At 39.0% G+C, this 19767-nt stretch overlaps 1 protein-coding gene across 12 annotated transcripts in view; it reads right to left on the bottom strand.

Annotated features, from left to right (window-relative positions):
- LOC129245563 (dystonin) overlaps positions 1-19767 on the bottom strand; it is a 181339-nt gene that overhangs the window by 112831 nt on the left and 48741 nt on the right. For all 12 annotated transcript variants that reach the window (XM_054883795.1, XM_054883803.1, XM_054883804.1 and 9 more), the window contains 2 exons: positions 16519-16608; positions 11792-11962 (listed from right to left, as the gene is read on the bottom strand). In XM_054883795.1, the coding sequence (XP_054739770.1) occupies positions 11792-11962; positions 16519-16608 (261 nt within the window). The remainder of the gene's footprint in view (positions 1-11791; positions 11963-16518; positions 16609-19767) is intronic.

Below are 19767 nucleotides of genomic sequence, written 5' to 3'. Positions count from 1 at the left end.
GATGGCTTGGAGCGCTCCAGACGACCATCGACGTCAACAGATGACCAACACGTCAATAAAATGAAGGAGTTAGTGCTCAAAAATCGTCGGTTGACTGTTAAAGACCTTACTGATATGATCGGAATATCAGAAGGATCTGTGAAAACCATTTTGAAAGACCATTTGGGCATACGAAAAGTCAAATCTCGTTTGGTACCGAAAACTCTCAATTTCTTGCTTTCAGACTATCAAGACAAGCTCGAATGCATCATTACGGGAGATGAGACCTGGATTTATGCTTACGACCATGAAACAACTGACCAATCAAGCGAATATCGTGCTAAAGGCGATGCCAGACCGAAAAGAGCACGTCAAAGTCGTTCAAAAATAAAGGTCATGATGACAGTTTTTTTCGATTTTCGTGGTGTGGTGCACTATGAATTCCTTCCATCTGGCCAAAGTGTTAATAAGGAATATTATTTGAGCGTTATGCGTCGTTTACGTGAAGTAATTCGTCTAAAAATACCAGAATTATGGGCCAACAACTCTTGGTTTTTGCATCACGATAATGCACCGTCTCACACTGCACTCGTTCTTCGTGACCATTTCGCCAAAAATTCCACGCATATCGATCCGCAACCACCGTATTCGCCTGATTTGGCTCCGTGTGACTTCTGACTATTCCCAAAACTCAAGAGACCACTCCAGGGAACGCGTTTCGAGTCGATTGAGGAGATAAAAGCTGAATCGAAGAAGGTGCTGATGGCTATACCGGAAATGGACTATTTGGCATGTTTCGGGGATTGGAAAAATCGTTGGCATAAGAGTATTTCATCAAGAGGGGATTATTTTGAAGGGGAAGAAATTGATTTTCAACAATCAATAAAGAGTTTCCATTTTACAACCAAATTCACCTTACTTTTTGCCCACAGTAGTATATACAGAATTCCCGGTTAAATGAACATGAAAATTGCTAAAACCATCGTTTTAATTATCAGGGATTTAATGAAAATGATGCTCGTTAAATTAATGAGATCTGTTATTTCCAAGGACTCGGTAAGCTTACGCACAACGTAAGTATAAGCTTTCTTGCGATGTCTAACCATTAAGTCCGGTTCAAATATTATTCCATCTAACGGTGCTTGATTTATTGGTTCACTTGAAGAGAGACGCTCCATTACACGCTACGTTATTTACGCATTAAAGCTGTGAAAAAGCAATATTGTGTTTGGTCGAAAACTTCTTAGTTATAATAAAATGGGAAAACAGAAAGGTTTAACAGATAACAAAAAAGGACAAATCGATATCTAGACCACAGAGGGACTTAAAATATTGTTCGAAGTCCAAAGGTTGTGGATCTTTACGTGAAAGAAGGTTGCAGGAAAAAAGGGAGCAAATCGAGGCGAGCAATAAATTCGACTTGAAAATGGTAGGACTACAAAATAACTGTAACCACTTCATGTGTGGTCAAAACTTGGATTGCTCCCCAAAACTTTTAAACTTTAGCATGGACATTGTATTACCCAGATCTGAACATTGTTGATCTATTAATCTATGAGGATGGCCTGCTCGTTAGGTTTATGGGAATGGGAATCGAATCATAAAAACGAGCTGGTCTGAAATCTCACTAGGCTATCTGAACAATTTCTACAAATCCATTCACCAACGTATTTACCAAGTAATTTATAAACATGGTGGCAGCACAAACTACTAAGCTTTAATTCTTTACATTCCCATGGCAGCCAGTCTTACGCAAGTTTCACCCATGTAGATACCTGTTTGAACCTGAGCTGCCTTCCAGACACGTCAAGAAATACCTCTCAATTACTCCGACGATATCCATGGCAGCCGGATCTACGTTACCGGAATGACTCGGGTTTTTCCCCACCAAGGGCTGCCGCTCCGTAAACTAGCCCTGTCTAGTGAACAGTATATCACCCCACCTCTTACGTCACAGGAGCAACTCCTCGGAGCAATCTTGCTCCAAATACTGCTCCTCAGGGCTGGTATTGAATCCGACCTTGGGCCAGAGGTATTCTATTGCTGTGTATGCCATAAACGGCTCCACCCGAACTCCATCTCGGTTAGGTGAAATAAGTGCAACGGGTGGAGCCACCTTAAGACCTGTTCAGGAAGGCCCTAAGTCATACAGGGAGTGGCGTCTGATGCCTCAATGGCTACTACCCCCTGATAGGCCGGCACTACCAACCGCCCCCACAAACAATACCTCCAAGGTTAGGAGCCTATCGGAGCAACACAACTCCCCAAACACAGCCCATCCTATCCATCCATCCTGCTCTAACCCCATTGCGGGGACAAACCAGCAGCTCTTGGTCACCCGCACAGTCTGTTTCGTGTGTCAGGCCAAAATAACTGGGACCTGGCATCAGTCAAATGCAATTTTTGCAACGACTTTCGGAGATGTTCCGGCCTGCGTACTACCCGTGCGTGGACAACTACGTTGCCCCCTGCTGCGAGCTCAGTAGCGGCAATCACCCCCGTGGCACGGCCGCCCACCACCATTAAGCCGCAAGAACAACAGCGGGCTGCACAGCAGGCCCAACACGCAGGCAGCCACACGCGTCCCTCACCACCCATGTTATAACAGCCTTACCAAGAAGCATTAAGCTTCTACAATACAACTGCAACGGACTCGGGAGTAAGATCGACGAGATAGTCGACTTTGAATGAGCCGACATAGGACCCCAATAGCAGCGGTCCAAGAAACCAAGCTGCACGCTAGATCCTCTCTGATCACCAGAAATGGCAGACATGATCGCGAGCGAGACAATGGTGGTGGCCTGGCGTTCATAGTCCACCACACAGTGCAGTAACGTCTCCTCCACGAAGGCATCTATGCCGAGGTCAAAAGTTTTAACATATACACACCCCCTGTAACCTTCTGCCCGGCAGGATATCACCCTGATATAGGTGCGCTAATCAGAGGTGAAAACCGTAAGGTCCCTGTAGAACCCGACGAAGCACAACGACAAGGTGGATATCACCTTCAACGGGCGTTCTTCGTCGGACCCGAAGAGATGCACGAGCTATTTTAGCCGACGTTTTACACTGCATCCTCCAGCCGACAGAACCAAGCGTCGTACCACCAGACGGCTGCACAAACTGACAAACGACAGTGCGCCACTTGCTTTCTCCAATGATGAGGTTCAGGGGGCCATCAACAAATCAAAATCATCAAAAGCTTTTGTTCCTGACGGACTGAACGCGCTGATGCTGAAGATTGCATTGGGAGTAAGATTTCTACAAAGGACTTCAATCTGTCCTTGGCCACTCTCACTATCCCTGACAAGTGGATAGCAGGGAAAGTGGTCCCACTACTGAAACCTGGGAAACCCGCCATCCAAGGGGAATCTTATCGTCCGATAACTCTCCTTTCCCCAGTAGTGAAAACACTTGAAGCCCTCCTACTCCTACTCTTCACGAAACACCTGGTCCCAGCCTCCCATCAGCATGGTTTCTGTCGAGTGCATAGCACCACCACTGCATTCACTATGGTAAACGCCCAGATAAACCACCAAGGGAGTCTCCCTGCTCTCAGTCGCTGACGACTGTACGATAATCGCGTCGGGCAGTGACATCGATAGCCTATGCTACAAAGTGAACAACTACCTCACTGACCTTTCTCGCTTTTTCACTGCGAGGAATCTCCAACTTTCCCCCACTAAGTCCACGGCGACCCTCTTTACCACCTGGACAAAGGAGGTCAAACTGCAACTTAAAGTAAAAGTCGATTCCGACCAATTCCGACTGTTAACAACCCCAAAATCTTGGGAGTTACCTTGGACACTTTGCTCGTCTTCTCAGCGCATACAACCGCAATTGCCCCTAAAGTCCAAAATCGCAAAAAGGCCCTCAAATCGCTTACCAGCACCACTTGGGGCAAAGACAAAGAATTGTTGCTATCGACATTTAAAGCGATTGGCCGGCCGATTCTAAACTATACTGCGCCTATCTGATCGTCTGAAACCAATAACACCCAGTGAATGAAGCTTCGGACATGCCAAAACACTGCCATTCGGACAGCGACAGATTACATCTTGATGTCCCCAATACAGCACCTTCACAATGAGGCACAGATGTTCCCTGTAATGAAGCACAACAAGCTGCTTAGCAAGAAGACACCTGCTTGCGCCAGAGCCACCTCCTAGGCACGTCAGGAGACACCTTTTAACTTCGCTGACGAGATCCAGGACAAAACTAACAGGCATCTGCTGGACCAGACAATCATAGTAAGTGTAGTTGCACTACTCACAAACCAGAACTAGAATCCAATGCCAAGTATTCTTTAATTAAACCGCATGTTGTGAGTTACAGCAACGAATTGAGTCTTCCATATATAGTACAGTATGTGCATATATTGTTTACTTATCTCATGTTTGTAATAAAGCATTTACTGCTAATGAGATTAAAGACAAACCGAACAAAACATTTTATTTATGGTGTTTTCTTGTGAAAATATTGTCATACATCCAGCTAACTATAGTCGGAAATTAATAGAATGGGGTACTTTAGGACAATGAGACAAATAACAATAATATGACAATAAATGCCAAAGATATAAAAAAATATAAAAAAAATATTAAAATCGCCTAACACAAACACTTTCGGTATTTACAGCGACGTTTTTTTCGCTTGTAAGGTGGTACGGACGATCGTACATACATACATATAATATATATCGTTTGAACTTTCTGCATAGACAACAAAAAAAGTATGAATCCTGAAACTTGATTGTCCAATGCTTTTATTTATATCTCATACTGTTAAATTTATTATAAGCAAAACTATTTTTAGATGTCGCTTAAAATTTCATGACGTATGCACAATAAACAAATCATTCTCGTATTAAATTTGCCACTCTATAAATTCATCCTTCACTTTTTTAAAAGTCATACACACTCGGCATTTTTTGCCATTCTTTTGTTCTTTTGAATTGATAGCTCAATTTTTATATTTCACAATTTGAACAAATTTAAATTTCTGCACCACATTTTTTAACGAGCATTCAGTTTCCCTGCTTAATCACACAATAATGGCATACACATCAGTTACTCGTATCACTAAGTCGTAGAATCGAGTAATAGTTATCCTACGTACTAGGTATAAAAACCTATTTATTGAATATGCGCCAAAGCATGCAACCGAACTTTAAATGTCAATGTTTTATCAATGACTAAAAGTCAACAGCTTAAAAAACACGCATTACAAATTACACCACCACATTTTTATATTTTACTGCATGAATGCATGAACAACCCGCTCAGTTTCTTTAAACACTTGTTTAAGCTAGTAACACCCACTTACATCACATCACGAATTGAACTTACTGCTCTAACTGATTTTCTGATGGCGAACGATCAGTCTCTTTCTTACAAAATATTAAAATCAGTGCCTAATAGTTACGAAAACGTTCGCAATACTCCAACTCCAACACAAGTTTCTGGTAGAAATTTACTAGTTTTGTTAAAATGTTTAATTGCTCCCATATGGTGTTTATCAATATGTTTGCATGTACACATATACCGATTGTAATTAGGTATAAAACAAAATTTCAAACGGAATAACGTCACTATTTTAAACTTTGGTTGTTTTTACTGATTTCGATATGCCCACATAATTACGATACAAACATATGTATATAGCTGCGATGATGTAACGCTCAACAATAAAAATGGTAAAATTGTTGTTTCTCATGTTTTCTTATATTCTTTCTAGCATTTTACTTCATGGTAAAGCCTGGCAAGGCTGTAAGTAAGCCAGTCTTTGTACTTGACTTACTTATGTTTTTGTTTTAAATTGCGAATTGCATAATAAACATTTAAATATCTTTAACTAATTTAAATAATTCGGAGATTTATAGTATTGGGCCCACAAATCAAGCTAAACAAAATGGTTAAAAAAATAGACAAATTTTGTTCTAAAATTTTACAGAAACTTTAACATATGTATATATATATGTATACATATACAGTAACGGAATCCATTAAGTTTTTTTTTCATTACCATCGGTACGGAAACTATTTCAACAACTGTTACTATCAACGGAAATTGTTACTATTAATTAAAATCTTTCTCTGTACATAATACTTAACGTCCTTAAGGCCTTACGAACTCTCACTGGATACTATGTATAAGGGGCATTTTAGTCTTCGTTATCGTTATTGTGGAAATTCAAACGTGTGTCGATTTTGCGAGCTGGATGATGAGTCACCGGACCGCATTCTCTGCGAATGTACAGCTCTCACAAGACGAAGGCCCACTCACATAAGTTGTGTTACTCTGAATCCATTTGTAATGTAGAACAAAGAGCACGAGCAAGTGCTCAAATTCATTAGAAGCCTTCAATTATAGCCTCGAGGTCAATCACAATAACCCACCTCAGATGACACTATGGCCCAATAAAACTAAACTAATAACTTGATAACGCCTGTTTCCGCTTAACAGATATTGTCAGTAGTTTGAAATCACGGCACAACTATTACAGATATTACATTACAATTATTTCCAAAGAGCGCATAAAACATATCAGTGTAGCCTACAGAAAATACTTTCGCGCACCTTGTATAGTAATTTGTAAAAAGCAAATCTTGATAGAAATTCTAATACCCTAAAATTAAATAGTTATATAGTGAACATTTTTTATTTTTTTCATTTTTTATTATTACTTTTAAATTCCTTCGAGAATTCTAATCACCCCACTTCTTAATATATTTTTCAAATGTATTGTCCTAATTACTAATTAAAAATATTTTTTAACGATTTAATCCACCTTTCCAGAACTCATCAACTCTATTCGTTAAACGAATACAATGCACTGCCCTGCAGTTTTTAAATTAAAAAGAAATAAAAAAGATTTACTTTTAAGTCTTAAGACTTATGTCTTTACGCTAGCTTCTTTTCTTTTTGTTAAGTTATAAACTTTAACGAGTAAGTCACGAGCATTTAAAAAAATTTTTGAATTGCAATTTGAGCAATTAATTTAGCCAAGTGTTTGAATCAAATAACTCAAATATTGTGTTTCATGGATTGAAAATCAGCAGATGTACACTATTGCTTTTCGCTCATATTCAGGTCGAAAAATTAAAGATTTCTTTTTGCAAAATTTTTCGAATATATCTTTTCCATGCAATCTAAATATAGGCAAAGAGTGCAATCGAGTCTTGTTTGTAACTGTTGGTATGTGAACGTGTAGGCGAACGTACGTGGGCAAATGTAAACACGTTTCCATTTTTATTTTCATGTAAAACAATCTATATATTTTATGAGTAGGTGTTATGTTATGCTAAAGTTTTATACCTTTAGCATTTTAATACCATACAATTTATTTTATGAATCCGGACAGACGGAAATAGCAGAAAGACAACATATAACACGAGCCACTAGCGTGTTATCGATTGAGTATTGATCGAACGGCCTACACTAAACTCAATAAGATAATCTGCAGTAGAAGACCAATAAAGGCGGCCTAAGAATCGCTTTCTTTTAATTATTGACTCTACACACAAATGTGTGCATGCTTTCAAAAATAACTCAACTCACACATTATATTATATTGAAATATAAGTATGTTCAATAAATTATAATTCTTATTTATATAGTTTTATTTTTTTTACTTTTATTTATTCATACTTACTTTTTACTTTTATTTATTCATTCATACTCAACAACCTTTGGCTATATTTATATAATACACTGCAATTTTAAATTAAAAACTTATTTCATACGCGTACATTTAACCTCCGATTGCATGAACGTTGTTTTGTAAATGAGTTATACTATATACATTGCTTCAATGAAGAACTCGGACACCCAAGTGATATGGTTTTAAATCAACAAATATATATTAAAATGCAATTTTAATGTGATTATGTGTCACATTTATTTCCGTTCTTCAAGCGTATTTTTCAAAACCACAAAAAAACATAAAAAAATTCAACTCATTCGTACACAGAAAATACAAACATAAAACTTTGCAAAATTCATGACAAAAAAGAACTCGGACATTTATATGAAGTAGAGTAAGGCAAATAATATTGTCACGTAACCTTTAAACCAAAACTTAAGAAAACATGCCGAGATTAAATCATTCTAACCACAGAGTTAATTTCGAAGTCACCACCTTTTAATTGCATTTCTTATTCGCCATATACGCTTTTTGAATTTGCCTGCTTTTATGTCGCTGTGAAAAACGGCGAAGTAAGACCGACGCCGACGAGCAGTGAAGGAGTTCGAGTGCAGAGTCGCAGTAGTGAAGTCGCAAAAATATTCATTATCTCTTAAAAAGGCTAACCTATAGCCGAATTTAACGTTTTTGTAAAATGATACATTGAATTTAATAATAAAAATATTCATATGTAGTTAAATGTGTTTTTGTGGACAAAACGTAGTGATCGGACATCCTGATATATCTCCCCGCTCGCCCCCTCGTGACAATATAATATTTAAGATAAAACAATATAATTAATATTTAGTCGGCCTTTAATTTTTCTCACAGTATTCAAACTTCCTGGCATGGATTCGACCAACTTCTTGAATGTTAAAGGATCTATTTTCCCCCACTCTTCTTTAATAGCATCTTCTATGTCTTGCTTGTTTCTAATAATATGCTTTTTCAGTTGGTTTCCCAAATGAGCGCACAGATGTTCAATTACATTGATGTCTGGAGATTGTGAAGGTGTTCCCAGTACTTTAGAGCAGTTGTACATAAGCCATAGACGGTCATCAGATGCCTTATGCTTGGGATACTGATAGTACTGGAAATTGTTCTTAATTCCCAACTTGTCAGCACTTTGAAACAAATTTTCTTTCATAATTGTTAGGTATTGTTTGTGGTCCATATTGCCGTTAATGAGGCTAGAAATTTGTGCCAGTTGCGGACATACGTTTGGTTCTTTCTTTGCACTGTTGTACCGAGAGCAAATTAATTGTGGTTTCCCCTTCTAAACTGCAAACAATCGGAATAATGCCAGATGTCCAATATCTTTCTTGACACCAATTTGGCGAATGCTGCCTGATAACAAGGAGGTAATGGATTTCTAAATTATTGTTACTATTTTTAAAATCCTATTTAAATACTCAATGGAAAAATATAAAGATACAAATATTTAACTTGCATTTTGAATTTTGAATTTGAAGCTGCAAGCTATGTATGTCCGAGTTCTTTATTGAGCCACTGTAACTGGGTGGAGAATACTTATTGCTCTCAATCTGTATGAGGATTTATATGCAGGAACAAACATTTTTAGTGGAGCTACAAAATTATCGATCCCCTAGCAAAAATATCGATTCATATCACTAAGTGAGTTGCAAACGAAATCAGGACTTCCTCCATCGCAATGGTTTGTTTACGATCATTGGCTGTGTTGATTTTTATCGTTTATCACTAACACAAGATAAATTTTGTTAAACACATCCCAATTGACGTCAACCCATCTGTCAAATTCGCCCACAGCTGAATAATGGTCTACTGCAAAGACCAGTAGCCAGTAACAATAAAAAAACAATTTTGTTGCCGTCTTTCCACAAGATGCGTAAGAATTCTATACGTTACTGGAGAGCTTAATCGGAGATATTGGAAATGGCACAACCACATTGAGAACTTCCTAGAGAGGTTGTAAAGCCATTTTGAACCAGTAACCTAGTATGGTTTATAACGTTACAAAAAGTTTCGCAAAATCAATAAATGAGAGCGTTGGATCTTCCAACAAGATTCCGCTCCAGTCCATAAGACAAAAACCACCCAGCAGTGGCTAAAAAACAATATTCCTTTTATCTCGCCAGCCTTACTCGCTTTCCCTTACCAAACCTACGAAAGTGAAAGTGAATGACATATGAATATCGACCGTCAACAACCCTAAAATTTTGGGTGTGCCCTTCGACAGTTTGCTTTTCTCAGCGCATACAGCCGCAATTCTAAGATCCAAAATCTAAACAAAGTCCTCAAGTCGCAGGCCGACAGCTCTTAGGGCAAAGACAAAAAAATATTTCAGGCGACATTTAAAGTTATTGGCTGGTCGGTACTAAATTACGCTGCGTCTGTCTAGTCGCCTGGCTCTAGTGATGCGCAGTAGACAAAGCTTTAGACCTGTCCACATACTGCCGCCAGGGATGTCCATGATAACTACTCTATAACACCTTAACAACGAGGCTTCCATACGCCCGGTCAAGGAGCACCGCAAAATGCTAAGCAAGCAATTTCTGCTAGGGTGCTACTGTGGAAATCACCCCTGCAGGCATTTACTGGAGTCTGAGCGACCTCAGGCGAGTCAGGAGGTATCTCTTCGACTACATCTACGAGATCTAGGACCGCAACTGCAACTACTGGATCAGTCAAAAAATATATATATTTATATATAGAGAGATTACCTATAAGTTTAAATCATTTGGTGTTTCATATGCACCAACCCATTCGGCTACGGCGGCGGCGGTATCGGACATTAAACGACAGTAATCGGGAGACTCTCGCCACCTTGAACTCCCGATATCCATTGCCGTTATCAGAGTCCAAATACAACCTATTATAGGTTGAACTCCCATCTATCGATAATTGACCTCGACATTCGCAACATACATATGACTGGCATGTGAAGGTACTCCGCACGTTACTAACTGCCCCGTCGAAACACCGAGTTTCCTGGGTCTACCATTAGATGATTTAAACGATGACGATCGGTGACTACACCGTACTGGCAGGGCCTCGTGAACTGCTACAACAACAACAACCCCTGATTTCAAGATAGTTTTCTTTCTAACGCGTAAATATTAATATATTCACTGATTTTTGATTCAAGTAGCACTTGAGCCGTCGAATGATAGAAAAGTTTTTTTCTAATAGCGAGGGGTGATGGTAGGTTAAGGCAAACCTCTCACCGTATTTCTACCTTGAAAAAACTCCTCATAAAAATCATCTGACTTTCAGAGTCGCCATATACATAGCTGAAGGTCACTTCATTTAATATTATGGTTAGGTTGGGTTGCTGCGGTTTCCACTCTCTATAAGGGTATTGAGGGGCCCACTTCGTCTCTTTAAGCAACGATGAAATACTGTGGATGACTGCTGGTAAGCCTGCCAGGCATACAAAAAACTAAGATTTTAAATAGAGTTTAGACAGCGATGTGTGGCAAAAGTGCAGCTGCGACAGAAGTCATTGGAAGGAACCCCCATTCGTTCTCCTTGAGGGACTTAGTTCTGTGTTCATTCATTCTACCCCAGACCTGTGGTCCATGATCCATCTATTGCTGTCCTGCGCGATGCAAACCGACCTGCTCCAGAGCTTGCTTGAGGATAAAGGGATGCCCTACTAGGCAGAATTGACTGATGTAAGATCAGTTCGTCGCCTAGCCAGCTCAACCGCGATTCCCAGACAACATTCGTGGTGTACCATTTAGCCAAAGCTCTAAATTCAATTGCTACTTTTGATGAAGTGTTTTAGCCCGGCAGAGATTTTATGGTAGGATGTGGTACAACGGGCGAGTTCCTGACCCACAACATAGCCTCTATGAAAGCTATTAACTCAGCTTAAAATGTCCATAGAAGAGGAAAACACTCACAACAGCAATATATAGCTAAACACGGTTTTAAGCTCCATCTTTCGACTCTATTTGTGTTGACAGTCTGAAAAGTAAACCCAAAGAACTTTAACTCGACAGCAAGTGTAAGTCCTACCCCATTTAGTGAGGGAGCCTTAACGGAATATCGTCCACAAATTTAATGGTAGAATATATGTATTTGTACAGTAATAATCTAATAATCTATAGTAAATATTTTTTAATAGCTTTTATTCGTACTCACTTGAAAATGTAAAATTATGGTCCAAATAAGTCCAAGCGTCAATTTGGGATTGCCATCAACAATGTCTTCAGCGCGGATGTTAACCAATTTAATTTTTTTGTACCGAAGAAAATCAAGAGCCATTTGAGCATTTTGTAACATATGAAAACGCATTTTTCCTTTTTCGCGCGGCTAGAAATACATATATAAAATATAATTACCAAATTATTATTATCATATTAACATATCTGTTATGTAAGAAGCACACAATATCCCAGGCCGAATGTGCAGAAATTTGCTCCCTGCTATCAGAATCCGTTTTAGGATACTTTGGTCGCCGGTGGCGATATTTTTGATGTTTAAGACACCAAACGATATTAAACGTGCTTTTTTATGGCGGCTACTTCTCGGCAGACGATTGCAAACCTCCGAATGAATTTCTACTACGAAAAAGCTTCTCATAGAAAATCAGTTTCCGTTCGGAGGCGGCATAAAACTGTAAGTTTCTGCATTTGTGAAAAAACATCAAGACGCACACCACAAATTGAGGGAGAATCTCAGCCACACAACCAACAACAACAACCAGGGCCATTTATATCTGGTGTTTTTTTAAGAGTTTGATAACTAACCAAACAGAAATATAATTGGAATGAATTTTTTTATTATAATCTGGTAGTTAATTTCATGGCATTTATTTCTTGATTATGATATCCGACATCAATCTAATATTTGACGACTTTTTCCAATAAATCTGAATAATAAATCTAAATTAGCCAAATCGGAAAAAATTTAACACAAACGATTGTCCTTTTGTTTCAATGAATTGAGCTGTATTTTATAGGCATATAAGCCAAGATCCTTGCGGAAAATTTTCCACGTAGTCGAAGGACAAAGACGTACAAGTTGAGAACGAAGACGAATCGACATTTCGGCGTCTTCTTCAATACTTCGCGATCGGATCCACGGACACGATCGTCCAGCCATGTACGTCGGCCGAGTCACTTCACAGCACTCCTCTTCTCAAACCAAGCTGAATTCAAACAGCCTCGAAGACGATCTCTAGTAAGCTAGTCAAGGTGGACTCTGCAAGGATGCCCCGGCGACCATAGTGAAGGTTGCCAAAAAGAAAAATAAAAATCCCGTGTTCTGCTCCAGGCGTAACGACAGCCCAGTTCATTCTAGGAAAGATTGTACAAAATGATCAGGCTAATAAAGCGCACGAGAGGGACATCGAGGACCGTGCTTAATGCGAAGCTACAATCAAGGAGTACGATTGTGGCTGGATCGCATCTAAGCTGAACCAGCCACAGCAAGGGCCTAAATGTTCGGAACAGAGCTTGGCTAAGCCCAACCGTTCACAGGATGTGAGTGGGCGCTATGCCAAGAAGAGCAGAATCTCCACAGTTCAGGGTGCTAAGGGCCCTACGCCCAGTGTGGCAGCTGCGGCCGCGAGGGCGGCTTATGGTGAAGTGGCCAGGGATCATCTCCAAGCTACCTTGTGAACGCTAAATCCAAAAGTGGAAGATAGGTACTGCCTGGCGAGTTATTGAAGGACATGGTCAGGCGTGACCGTCAGACATCTCATAGCCAATGTCGAGGCTCTCGTCCCTTAAAATATGCCGACAAGGTTTCGAAAGAGTTTCTGGATACGAGTTTCGCTAAAGCTCATTCCTGCTTCGGAGATTCCAAGGTGACTACGGGTCCGAAAATGGATAGGACACTTTGGAAATTTTCGTATCTTAAATTGCAAAACCCTGAGGTTCCGATAGATGACTGGTCTGTCATCAAGGTAAAGGAAAGTATAGGAACGCAGCTCTGTCGTTCTGCTGCTGATCAGTAACGGGTCTCTGGTCTCTTGTCATTCTCCGTGACGAAGATTTCGATATCTGCCTGATTCAAGAGCCTTGGATCTGAGAGCATAAAAATATGGGACTGAAGGAAGAACTACTATATAATTCCAGTTTACCAGATGTGACGGTGGTCATGATGGAACCATAAAGTGAAAGTTTTATTTTGTGTCTCCTATATGGCCCAGAAATGCAGCACCTCTCTTGACCAAGAACGATAATATCTGATCGACTGTGTTGATTTTTTAATTAGCCATAATCTACTAATTTGGAAGAACATTTGTTTTTCCCAGCATCGGAAACATCAAGCGGCTTGGAATTAGTTCTTGATATTATTCTCTCGCCATTCTGCAGTTATGGTTTCCCAAAAGAGCTCTTTTTCGGATTATAGGCTGATCCTTTTTCAAATCAATTGCGTTCAGGAAACCTTATATTTCCGTGGAAATCGTAAAAGAACTGACTGGACTTGTTTTCACTGGGTTTCCAAGAAGAAGTTAAACAGAAATAATTTTTCAATTTCCAACATTCATGTTCTTCCGTTTTCATCGGAAGTTAGGTACCTCGATAGTGAGCGATACTTGACTTCAAACTTCATTGGAAGCCACAAATTTAAAAATCTATGTTCGGCAAAAAATGGCGACTCAAGCCACAGGTCGTGCTTTGGATGTACAATGTAGTGGATCTGCAAATTTAAACGTATGGATGCCTGGTTTGGTGGGAAGCTGGTGCTTCATCTCTGCTCAAAGTGCAATCAGGTTGAAGGAGGTTGGCCTCTGGAGGCAATCTCTTAAGGGGGAGGTAGGGTTTAGCGCTAAAAAAAAAACACTTTTTTTGTGAATTTTTTACAGAAATATGGCTTAAGATACTTTAATAAAATCAGTTACATGTTATTGTACATCTTTTCAATAAGTTTTTAAAAAATATTAATAATAAAATATTGACAAATAAGCCCATGACAGAGTTTTTTTGGAGATATGTTTTTCGAGAGGTGCTCTGCGGTGCCAATCGGCATTCGTCGTAGAATCATCTGAAACTAAAAAAGTTGAATTTTTCAGTTAAAGTAGGACGTAATGCTCCCCCCTACATTAATAAATTTTTTTTTTTTCATTTTTGTAGTTTTGGTGGCAAAAAAACGTAAAACGAGCATTTTTGGCGAAAAATTTCGCCATATTTGTAAGTGAAAAACAACCTTAAAAAACAAAAAATAAAAAAAAACAGTGTAGGGGGGAGGTATTTTTGATTTAGAAAACGTGTGCCAAATTTGAAAAGAATCGGTTGAATAGTTTCGGAGTTGTGATTGGCACCGACTTTTAAGAAGTCGTTTCGGGAAAAACGCGTTTGAAAAAATGACTCGTGAGAAATTATCGATGCTCCGCATTCGAGGTAGAGTGCCTACAAAGGCTATAACTTTGAGAGTTCTGCTCCGATCCACTTAAAATTTTGACACAACATTCTTGAAATGATTTACTATAAGATGAGTGAAGAAAAAAAATTTCGATTTTGTGACCCTACCCCCCCCCCTTAAGGGACATGGTAGTATTTTTGGGCAGTTAACACCGTATTTCTCTGAATTTCGGACAGATCTCCCTATCCGCAAACTGGAGTTTCAGGGTCATCCCAGGGCAATCTTTCCAAATTGGCAGGATTGTAGGGTGGGAAAAATCTGTACAGAAATTGGTAGCCCTGCCTTCAATGACGGAGCAGGGGTTTTCTCTATATCAACCAATTTATCTATCTCATTTAAACTGCCGAATACTGCAAGTGCTTTTCAGGCAGAAGTCTTCGCGGTGCTGCAGGCATTCAAAATGCTTAGGAAACGTGAGAGCGAGGGAGATATTAAATTTTTTCCCATAGCCAAGCCTCAAGCACGGCTTTGACGAAACCATAGTGCAGTTTTAACTTAGTAAACTCCTGTAAGGAGGAGATCAAATCTGTTGGGTGTGCTGGTAATATTCCTCTGATCTGGGTTCCAGGACATAGGAACATTGAAGGAAATGAAATGATAAGCTTGTCAGGAATGGGACTGAATGGATCTCACAACGTATATTTCAAGAAACCGCAGAAAGGATGGAGCTCTATTTCGAAGCCACCTGTGGAATCGCCCGATAATTGTGGCCGACCCTTAATGCTAAACGCACAGAATCTCCGCTAAGCCAAAATAAGCACAGTCTTACACACTGATCTCAGTTATAACAGGGCACTGCCTAATACGATGGGTGTGTTGTAAACACATGGCTTCTGCAGAAGCTGTAAATTTCTTCTGTGTCATTGTCCCGCTCTATCCAGACGTAGGTTTATTACGTTGGCAATTTTTCAATTGAATTCTGCGCAAAGAAATATTATAAAGCTTTTGAAAACCACAGGTGAGATAGGGACAAATGTGTATCCCACAAGCGGTTCAACCTAACCTAAATTTTTTTGCGTATAGTTCTCCTGTGGAATCCGTGATTGCTCAGAGTTATTCGAATTGTTCTTAGGCGAACACACCTTTCTGATGTGCTTGCTAAATGTTCAGCTAATTTTTAAGCATTAACATTTGGATTTTTGCCCACTTTCTTTAGAATGAAACGGATGTCTCTGCGAGATAGTTTCCTCGAGCGGCCACTGGATAGGTTCATTTCGATAGAACAAATATTTTTACAGTTTATCAGAAATGTCAACACAGTTTACCTTTCTCAGCTGCCAAAGCTTAGTTATCGATAGTTCTCATGCAGCTAAAAACAAACACCCTATACAAGACAGAAACTTTTGTCAACGCTGTTTTGCGTTTTTGTTATTGTTAGTATTGTTAACTTTGTTATTTTATGTTAAAGACTGGATTTTTTCAGTTTATTGCGATTAAAAAAAAGATTTCAAATAAAATGAAAGAAAATTTAAAAATTGTGTGGGTTTTCAACTTACCAAATATTCATTCGATAGAACTTCCAAAAGTGTGAGCAAATTGTGGCCATCTCTTAGATCTTCAAATAAATCGTCCACTTGTCGTTTAGCCTGGTAAATATTTAATAATAATTTTTAAAATAAATTCATATAAAATGTTAATAATTAAGCTAAGTTTAAATATAATAGCTTAAAACTATTTTCAGAGTCAGAAAATTCGAAAAAATAGCAGTCGTGTCATTAAAATTTAATTAAACATGTATTTAGAAAATGAACGAACATCTATTTTTAAGCCCGAACCGAACATTTTCAAGGCAGCCACTAATAATAGGCACAAAAATCTATGTTTTATTAATAAAAAATTAAAATTTCTTTAAAAATTTGATGTGGTAAGAAAATAGTGTTCACGTTGGATGCCACACAATTTAAAAACGCACTGCTCCAAACGAACGCAAATCAAAATGAAGAATGTTTTGAGAACCAATAAAACCATTTTTACCCATCAATGTTAATTTTTCCATAATTAGCCAGAAATATAAACAGCACCTCTCGTTTATACATATAGGGTGGGCCATGTAAAATTTGCTTTTTGAATCGGCTATAAAAAAAAACGAATCAATATTTTTTCAAACTTTTTTTTTATTTTGAAGATTGAACATTGTCATTTATAAATGAAAAATAATATCGCTTTACAGTAGGCCATTCGATCAACCCAATTTTTAAGCACATTTTCGATTGTATGGGCTCCAATTTCATGAATGGCATCTTTGATTTCGTGTTTTAAAGCATCAAACGTCTCTGGATGGTTCGCATAGCACTTGTCCTTAACGGCTCCCCACAAAAAATAGTCCAACGGGATTAAGTCACAGCTCCGAGGCGGCGGTTGATGTCGGAATTTAAAAACGGTAGCCAAAAGTTCGAGTGTAACTTTGGCAGTGTGACAAGTTGCACCGTCCTGTTGAAACCAAATGTCGTCCATGTCATCCTCTTCAATTTTTGGAAACAAAAACTCTTTTGGGTGTTTGGCCGAGCTCTTTCTCTTATTTGTGGGGTGCGTCTTAATGTTGTTCCACCAATGGAGGGACCTACACATTCAAGCCTACTCCGAACGACAGATATTTTTTATGAGGAGCTTTTTTCATGGCAGAAATACACTCGGAGGTTTGCCATTGGAATTTCAAAAGTTTTTACATATTTGAGAAGCCGTTATCCGAGGATTATTTTTCACCCTTAGTTGATTGTGAACTAACATATTTAACAGTTCCACCAACACAAACAATTGTGTCTCAATTCAAATATTAAAGGAGATATTGGAGCACAAAGTATATTATCAGCTTTTAAATGACAAAAATACAATGAAAGAGATGTTCTATGGTTTAGAACCGCAGCAGGGCCTAAAACGGTGGTGTACCATCCAAACGAGTATTCGGTGACCACCACACGTTTTAATGTATGCACGGGAAAAAACTAATCGACCAAAAACTACACACAGTATGTCAAGAATGAGTTTTAATATAAAAAATAAATTAAATTTTTCGGCTTCAATAGCAAAAACTAGCACTCTTTATTTATCTTTGACTTCTTTTTTGTACTCATACATATTTATTCACATCATTTAAAGGAAATTAATAAAAAACTTTAAATTCATTGGAAATGGGTCTTTTTGAAGAAAGTAGTAGCATTATAAACAGCAATAATAGAGGAATGTTTTTTAACTTCTGCGGACGCGAAGTTTCTTCCTTGGTCTGAATATAACTCAAGAGCGTACATTTCTGGCCACTTTCTGAAGTAATCGTTAATAACGAGTACATATTTGTTGCAAAAATCATTAGTTCGAAACGGACGCACCACATCCAGAACTATTCCACTGCACCCAATATTCCAGTACAGTTCTTGATGGTATTTCTCCAACGTTGTTGTTGTTGTATGAGCATAAACATTCCCCATACTTACATACAGGGAATGCTGCTGGAGTGACACGCCTTGGCCGGATATAAATCCGGGTCGTTTCGGTAACGTAGAACCAACTGTCGTCCAACGTCTTTCGCTTCCATGGTCGTTTTCAGGTTAGAGTCATTCAATTGAATTTTTCTTATCGTATTGGATTCCCACTCTTTATTGGGTTACAACTGCATTGCACCTAAAAGTACAATTCTTCTTAGTGAAATTATGGAGACTCCGGGCAACGTTTGCGAATCCAGCAAAAAAGCGGCGGTAATACGTGCACAGTCCTAGAAAACTTCATGTATTTTTTGATCGTATCCAATCTTAATTTTGTCTTTGTCTCTTTTGTTGCCTTGGGTTGTCACCTTATGTTCAAGATACGTGACTTCAAACATAAACAATGCACCCTTCTTCCTTTATTCGCAAAGCAGTGAATCAGAATCCGAAAATACATGCTACTGATTTGGCCCAGGAGGTAGCCGAGAGGTATCAAATTGTTGTCCACCCACGTACAATAAGCAGGGTCCCTAATGATGAAGGTTACAACTGCAGAACTCCTCACAAGAAGCCCCTTATAAGCGAGAAAAACCGAAAGCTTCGTCTGGAGTTTGCAAAAAAGCACCTTAATAAGGGAATAGAATTTTGGAAACTGGTTTTATTCACTGATGAGTCCAAACATATTTGGATGCGACGGCAAAGCCAAAGCTTGGAGAAAACCAAACACTGCCATGGATCCTCGGAATCTGATTCCAACTGTGAAGCATGGTGGTGGCAGTGTCATGGTTTGGGGAGCAGTTGCAGCCACAGGAGTTGGAAACCTCGTTTTCATTGAAGGAAATGTGGATCGCTTCCAACACAAGACCATTTTGGAACAAAACCTGATGCCATCCGTGCACAAACTAGGCCTAGGCTCGAGCTGGATCTTCCAGCAAGATAATGACCCGAAGCATACTGTGCAAATCGTCAAGGACTGGCTACTGTATTATGCTCCACGGCAACTATATTCACCTCCTCAAAGGCCCGGACTTAAAGATTATTAAGCATGTTTGGGAAATTTTGGAGCGAAAGATTCGGAAGCACTCTATTACTAGTGCTCCAATCCTCAAAGAGAAGTTGCTGGAGGAATGGCAGAATATCTCGTTGGAGGAGCTTGAAAATTTAGGAGCTTCAATGCCCAGACGTTTGCAAGCAGTTGTTGTTTTTGTTGTAGCAGTCATCGACGCTGGTGGTAGCCCAACAACATATTAATTTCCACAAATTTCCAGTTTACCTAGATAATTTTTATTTTCTAAGTTCGTATGTACACTTTTGTCAGTGCCTTTTTTG

The sequence above is a fragment of the Anastrepha obliqua genome, chromosome 4 (genome assembly GCF_027943255.1).
Source record: "Anastrepha obliqua isolate idAnaObli1 chromosome 4, idAnaObli1_1.0, whole genome shotgun sequence".
NCBI lineage: Eukaryota > Metazoa > Arthropoda > Insecta > Diptera > Tephritidae > Anastrepha > Anastrepha obliqua.
Note: the sequence above shows the minus strand (reverse complement) of the source record. Positions and strands in the feature narration are given on the sequence as shown.